This window comes from Cottoperca gobio, chromosome 16, assembly GCF_900634415.1.
Source record: "Cottoperca gobio chromosome 16, fCotGob3.1, whole genome shotgun sequence".
Classification (NCBI taxonomy): Eukaryota; Metazoa; Chordata; class Actinopteri; order Perciformes; family Bovichtidae; genus Cottoperca; species Cottoperca gobio.
In genome coordinates, this window is record NC_041370.1 from 6,254,962 (window position 1) to 6,262,557 (window position 7,596).

At 41.7% G+C, this 7,596-nt stretch overlaps 1 protein-coding gene across 1 annotated transcript in view; it reads right to left on the reverse strand.

Annotated features, from left to right (window-relative positions):
• Nucleotides 1-2,381: 2,381 nt before the first annotated feature.
• Nucleotides 2,382-7,596, reverse strand: part of usf2l (upstream transcription factor 2, c-fos interacting-like) — a 15,208-nt gene continuing 9,993 nt past the window's right edge. Inside the window, exons 8-11 of the mRNA XM_029451011.1 lie at nucleotides 6,135-6,193; nucleotides 5,699-5,793; nucleotides 5,481-5,609; nucleotides 2,382-4,591 (exon numbers count right to left, since the gene is read on the reverse strand). Of these exons, the coding sequence (XP_029306871.1) occupies nucleotides 4,502-4,591; nucleotides 5,481-5,609; nucleotides 5,699-5,793; nucleotides 6,135-6,193 (373 nt within the window). The 3' untranslated portion in view covers nucleotides 2,382-4,501. The remainder of the gene's footprint in view (nucleotides 4,592-5,480; nucleotides 5,610-5,698; nucleotides 5,794-6,134; nucleotides 6,194-7,596) is intronic.

Consider the following 7,596-nt stretch of genomic DNA (forward strand, 5'->3'; position numbering starts at 1 on the left):
CCGAGGTTGATGAGTGTGTTTCTTCATGCTGAGAGTGGTGACTGTGGGGAATGCCCCACTTGGAAGCCTGTTACAACATATTACTGGAATTTCCAAGATATATATATATATATATTGTTTCGAGTTAATCTAGTTGTTCAACATGGAATCATTTAATGTACTTAACAGGCTTCACTGGCATAATTAAAATAATAAATAAATCTGATTCTGACCTGAGTCGTGGTCGTAAGGTTTGAATTAATACTCAATAATAATCAGAAACAGTGAAATGTTTTGGGTTTATCTCCTGCGATATTATACTAAACATCAGTTTCAAACCTACACTCCCCACTGTTTCTTCTTACTTCTTAACTGTGTGCTGCCAAACTTTAAGTCAAACATCTCTGTCAATATATGCAAACATAATTTTCCTGTTGTATCAAAAATAATGTAGAATTCAACACCATGGCTGCTCAAAAAAAGCCTCGACAGCGGCAGAATACATTCCTTTGTGCTCATATTACTATTATGAGCGAGACAGATGCTGTGTAGTTATTAATGTAGGCCCAAGAAAGATGAGAGAAATACAAGGTATGAGGAGCTTTGTATGTCAGATAGAATAAGACTCTTTCTGTCGGCCCTTTTTTTCGACAAATAACCTCAGAGAGAGGGAATGTGAAACAGGCGGAGGCAGTGGACAATACATGCTTCTCACAGAGTGCTCTTGTAGCTCCAAAAGCACAAAAGGTAAGAAAAAGCCTGCAGGACACGAAACTGTGGCATTCCAGCAGAATGTGTTGGCCAGCACGAGTTCAATGAGAACCAGTCAACCGTGAGCTCAGGTAGACTGGTCTGAACACAAATAAAAAAACAAATGGTCTTTTCCAATTCCTTTTGCAGCAGGTGACTTTGTCCCACCCTCCAGGCAAATGTGCAAACAGGAATGTGCTCAATACTGACCAGGCATGAAGCACTGTTTTTAAATCCATTACATATCATTTGAGCTATAACAAGTTATTGCTTTTTAAAGTGGAAACACTTTCCATTAATTAACTGTAAATGAATTATCTGCAGTGAGGAAGTGACGTTCCCCGGTGCTTGAATCATATTACATTTGTTAGAGGAGGAATTTATACGTCGTTTTTAGATTTCTTCCCCCCGACCGGCTTCATTTGAACTCTGCGTGGTTCTTCTCAGAGAGCTTTTACAGGTTTGGGGTGAAAGAGGCACACTGACAAGAGAAACAGAGCAGTGTGTCCCAAACAGAGAGGTACGTGGGATCAGAGATCAGCCACTTCAAACACAGACAGGGACACACAGACGCCTGCCTGACTAGCTGTGTGTGTGTGTGTTTGAATGGCAGCCGACAAGCCTGGAGACACTGGAGGGGGTCGGCAAGACAAAAGCGAGGCAAATTTAACACAGTGTCACCCTAATGAATACTGATAGATAATGAGTTTGTACATTTTAAATACTCCCTAATGTTTGGGTGGGTGCAACACCCCAGTCAGCACTTAAAAGATTATCCAAAGCACGGCTCCCTCTTTAAGAACAGCAGAATGATGCTTAAATGCCTTGACCTGCAAAGCCAAACTCAATCTCACTGAGGGCTTAGATGCGCCTTTTATCCACCATTGATCTTTCTCACCCAAGGTGCCCTCTGTGTGTTCTAACTACTCACTGGTTTCAATTTTACCAGTGTGTTGATCAATGGATTGGGTGAACCAAAGAGTGTGCAGGGAGTGCATTCTTTCTCCAAGGATAAGACCCCAAATGTGTTGTTTTTTTAAAACAGAGGATGTCTCAGTCAGCGATGCAGCGCGGAGGAAAGGAGAGAACTAAAACATTTCTATGCTAATCTTAAAAAAAAACCTATTTCCTCTATCAGTTTCTAACTACGAGGGATGGAGTCCTACATTAACAAACCTTTTGCCAAATTTAGAACAATTGTGGTTGTTTTGACACATTTCTGTGTTTTCATGTTTTCTTTGGTGACGTCACGTACACGCACCAATAAGGATTAAGCGTTATTTGAATCAAACTCTGATGGCAGTTGGTGGGTTGTTTGCTTACGTTGCCGGCGCGGTTAATCAAATCTGGTCAAACCACATCTTCACAGTCCTGATGAAGCAGATTAGCAGCGTTTAGGATTATTAAATTTTAATGAACAATCATTTCCTTTTTCATTTATTTAGCCAAAATGACCCAAATTGTCTAAAAACCGAGAGCAAGTAAAATATGGAAAGCCCTCGGACTCAAATCTATTATTTTTAAGATATCCTGTTAACAGACGGAGACACACATGAGGAACAGGAAACAGACTTGACAGAAGTAACAAAGTATTCATGTTTGTATAAATCCAAGACGTGCAGAAGGACAATGAGGAACAAGCAAAGCCCATAAAGGTTATTAACGAGTGAAAGTTTTATTTTCCACCATTTTACTTAGAAAAAGATGTCTTAAAATCTAACCTGAGAACAGTGAGGCTGCTACGGAGAAGAAAAGGAGTCTTTTTTTTTTCTGTCTTTTTGCCATTTCAAATAAATGCGAGAAATAAAAAGGATTAGCCTTGAGTGACCTTTCATTTGTGAACATCCGTCTTCCAAAGCATTATTCATGTCTTCACATTCACATCTCTGCTTTCGCTGAGGTGTGTTAAAAAAAATAAAAAAATATGAATTGTACTGCAAAACATCTATCATTCAACTGTATGCTAAGAGCCTCGTTTGATAGATCAGACACTTGCACTATCCATATCAGGTTTGAATCTAGCAGTAGTGGCAGAACAGCACTTCCAAAGCACAAGCCGTTGACTTGCAGAGTCTTGAGATATTAAAATGTGATAGTCTGCCTGATTTCGCCAGGGGTCTGAGTGTTGGTTCCTCTTTGCTGGATCCGCGCTGTTGACACAGGGAGAAGCAATCATGCTCCATTAAGTGGCTTTTCCACTTTCACTCACATCGCCCCAAAGCGGAACAAAAATACATCATGTATACTCATTCACAAAAAAAAAAGAAAAGAAAAAATAATCAACAATGTTAATATTGGCTTTTGCTGTTTCTACAACCAATTACACTTTACTTATTGTTCGCCTGAGTGGGGGGAGAAATAAGTGAAATCATTTCCAAGTTTCCCCCCCCCACTTTCAAACTATTCCTTCATTTCGTGCAGAAGGAGTTGTGCTCAACTAAGAAGTGCAACACAGAGTTTCTGTGTACTCCTTTTCCATAGTGAGCAGAGTCTTTGAGTGCCAATCTCCAGGGTGTCTCTCCCCCCCCCCCCCCCCCCCCCTTGTGCGTTGAGCTACATTTGAAGTGCTGCAATACCAAAATAGAGCAAACAGCCCTGAAATGAAACATGTGGGGATTATTCTTACACATATTGAGACACCGGTAAGTCGCTCATGAACAAAAGATGACAATAAAACCCAGCATCTATATATAGTTTGGCAAAAGTTGGAATTTGCACCCTTCTCCGGTCCACAATCTGGGTTTGTTAATCGTCTACATGTCAACATTTGCACATCTCAATTTGTAATTAAATAGCATTTAAACAGTTGGATCTTTTAAAATTAAGTTTGTTCACTTTTAAGTTGTTGTTTTTTTCTTGCTAAGCAAAAAGCCCAACAATTCAAGTACATCACTTTTTTTTTCCCCCCCGTATGAAGCTCCAAGATTGCACACACTTCATTGTAATTATTATGACAAAGGGCCAGCGTGACTTTAATGAGTTATTGATTGTTTTTTATCCCAGAGATAATCTGCTCTAACATTATTTAACATCTGTATTAAAACATGACAAGTCCTATTTACATAAACAAGCCCAGAAGCAAAAGCCAGCACAGCTCCTTGTTCGTCTTTGGGTCCAGGTAAGCTGTGTGTATCTCTGCCTGTAGAATCACAATGTTTTTGCAAACTTTGATGTTTCCTCACTTAAAATTCAATCTGCTTCTCTTGGGTGCAGGAGCTTCAATGTAACTTGGTCTCCATCAAGGCTTCTGTCAGCCAGCGGACTAATAAATTACAGCAGCTAAAAACAACATATTAAAACAGAACTCAAAGAACACAAACGGAATAAAAGCATGAACTAAGTCAAAATCAATAATTTGGGAGAAAATACACAGACGGGGGACCAAAAGTTATAATGTACATGACAAACAGCATAGTCCATGAGTGAAGCTACATAAATACAAAACAAGCGAGGGGTTCAGCAGAGGTTTTATCCTTCATAGCTAGAGCTAGTAAAGCACTCTGACGGCGGTGAGTGGAGCACATTTCCACTGAGTTGCAACGTGTGGTTATCTCAATAGGATTGGAACAGTCAAGTACAGCCACAATTGGCCGGTGAAGGGTGTGCGACCTGGGAAGGATGCATTCACTAAAAAACAGTGATTCTTCACGAGTCCTTTTTTCTCTCCATTAACTCGCCTTCTTTTGTAGGGTGTCGGTTGTACGTCTGAGTGGTGGTCTCCCCCCCCTACCCCTCCCTCCCTCCCTCCCTCCCTCCCCCTCTTCTTTTAGTCTCACTGCGGTGGCGTCTCTCCAACCATCTCGATGCCGTGCTGCTGGAGTTGCGCTCGGAGCAAAGCGTTCTCATTCTTCAGCTCTTCAATCTTAAGAACAAAGAAAAATAAAAGAAAGAAAGATCTCATTATCAACATCTTCATCCCCGTGACAGCTAAATATAGCTGCAAGTTTACAGACCAAACTTTCTCCCATTTGAAGGCTGACTGTGCTGGCTGTGTGGAATGTACACACCGGGCTATTCAATCCCTGGGATTAAAGAGTATGTACAGCCCTTTTCAAAGACACCTCTGTCCACAACTGGATTATCAAATCTTGAGGTATGTCATCTCCGCTACATTTCCCTCAGGTGAATCCCAAACTCTCCCTACTGAGGGACCGAGGAAAGGATATTGAGTTTTGAGCATCAGAATAAGAATATATTGCCAAAAGCCTCGCAGGCCTGGGATTCAATGGGGAGATGTGGCACTCTCAGAGCCTCAAGATTTCACAATACTGTTGAGTGCATTACCATGCGGTTAGCTCTCATGCAAACCCCTGTGTATAATATTCCCACAGTCTCTCAAAGCGCTGACTTCAGGTAACACTTCTCATTATATAAGCAAAAGCTCTTTTTGATCCCTTTTTGTCAGGCTGTGATGATCAACTACACAGGCTGACGTCTCACGGGGTTTGTTTCGGAGAAATGAAGACGCATATATAGAGCTAGGTGGATTTCATGTTTCTGAGACTTAAGTGAAAAGGTGCTGCAATGCACGTCCAAAGCGATCTATTCAATGCAGTGGCAATCTTCAGACACATACGCAGCCCACTACGGCTGCCTTTTTATGCGCGGTTTTATTTATCTGCTACACTCAACCACCTCAAAGGGAAACGTTGACATTAGCATTCATAGACCTTCTCCACCTATTATTCAAGCCTTGGAAACTTCGCTTGATACCAACATTTGTAGGCGAGAGCGTAGACTGATATTAATACCTGCTGCCTGCACAACTCATTGTCCACTTGGATCCTCTCCACTTCCTTCAGACTCTCCTGCAGCCGCTGGTTGCTTTGCCTCAGATCACGGATGTAGTCACATGCCTTAGACAGGATGCCCCCTTTGCTCTAGAAGGACAGAGATGATTGGCGATCGTTAAAACAGGAACGACAGTAAAAAGGTTGGCAACAGCACAGCGTGAAGTAAGACTGCTTACTGCTCCAGTTTTGGTGCTGTCGATATTGCAGTCTGGGATGATCTTGGAAAGCGTGACAATCCAGTTGTTGATCTTGTCTCTTCGCCGCCTCTCAACTGACAGAAACAAGTAAAAAAAATGTTTTAATATTTATAAATTCAAGCAGCATTTCTTGATTCATTTTCTTTTTTTAGATATAGATCAGAGGTCATTTTGGTTTAAAGAACAAGGTTTTAATTTCCTAGATCGGTGCCAAATACTGCCTGGCTTTGACAGCTCAACAGCCCCCTCTAGTGGCCGGCCCGTAAACATGTGCCTGTCATCTACTCGTAATAGAATATTTTGACAGGGCTTGGTGATTTTCTTTTAACAAAAAAATGCTCCATTTATGCACCACGCTGCATTGTGTTGCACTGTCTGGTGAAATCAAAAGCCACAATCAAAGCTAATTACCCACCTTCATTATGTTGCGCTCTTCTCCTTTCATCTCTCGGTGTGCGCGGCCCATCCATTTTCCTGCAGACAGACAGGAAATAAAACACTTTTCACACACACACACACACTACAATATCTCCCATCTCTGGCTACCCTACGATCAGGAACAAATCCAATCCAATCCCCCAAATTCACCTAATCCTGTGCCTATTGAAAACTATTCTTCACCGTTATCTTTAAATTCAAGCCTTTTGTAATCACAGCCCTTGTCACTACCGGTGTGCTCTTTAAAAAAAAAGGAGCTGAAGACTCTGAAGATGTGTTGTTGCCTTCGGGGGAAATACTCAAAAAAGCACAACTATATGAGCCCTGATGCACCCAAATGGCCTGAAGCTGGGCTGCTTTGACTGGAATACTAAGACCCGTCCATTCCTGTTGGCTGTCTTTGCCGAGGTGTGGCCCGAAGGGAGCTCTCTGCTTTTTTAATGCTGGGAAATTACAACACTGTAAAAAAAACAAAAAAACAGATGCTGTCTATTGGAGTCTGGGCTTGCGACTAATGACTCAACTGTCTCCTGTCTGTGTCCTCCCTTAGGTATTCTGTTAATTAAGTCCCTGAGATGTGACATGGAGATTTATCCAACCACCCAGCACCGCACGGGCAGGCCAACCACACACTCGCATATAATCATGTGTCAATTAATACTTCACTTGCCCCTAATTAAAGTGAATCAACAACCAGCAGAAAAAAAAGTGCAGAAAAAAGAAAACTAATGTAACTATTATTTATTGGCTGCATTTCTGCTTACTCGTTAGTAATGTCCTGTAAGGTCATCCGTGTTCTTCGTCTGTCCCGCTACGACACATCTGTATTCTACAGCAGTGAATTTGTGACCCATCAACACAACTCGACTGCTGATATCTCAGTTCGAGATAGTCAGCCAAGCCAAACTGAAGTCTCTCTTGTATCTCAACGCATCTTAATGGGATTTCAGCTGTATAATGGATTCAGTCCAACAGTACTCTTAAGCAGAGTGTAAAAAAATACATTTGGAGGCCTGTATGAATAACTAAATGTACAGGCCTAGAGGAACGTCTTTTTCCAAGTCACAAGTTATAGAGGCGCACCTCATCCGAGTGCTCAGTACACAACCTCCGCTGCTGAAGTGCTTTATCCAGATCATTTGAAGCATCCATGTAGACGAGGACTACATTTATGTAGTCTTATATTGATCCTCGAAAGAGAAATGCAATGGCCACTCCTTCTATATTGCACCGAGCCAGGGCCTGGACAATAAGTCAGGCAAGAGTACATTGAGACACAAGTGACTGCAGCTTGGGCTTGATATTCTCTCAATGGATGACATGATGATGACGAGCGTTTGTGACCATTAACTGCTTCTGTACAAACAATCATGTAGAAGAGATATGGTGAAATTGACATCACATGGCTTCGTTTGTCCGAGTATTCCTGACACATCTAC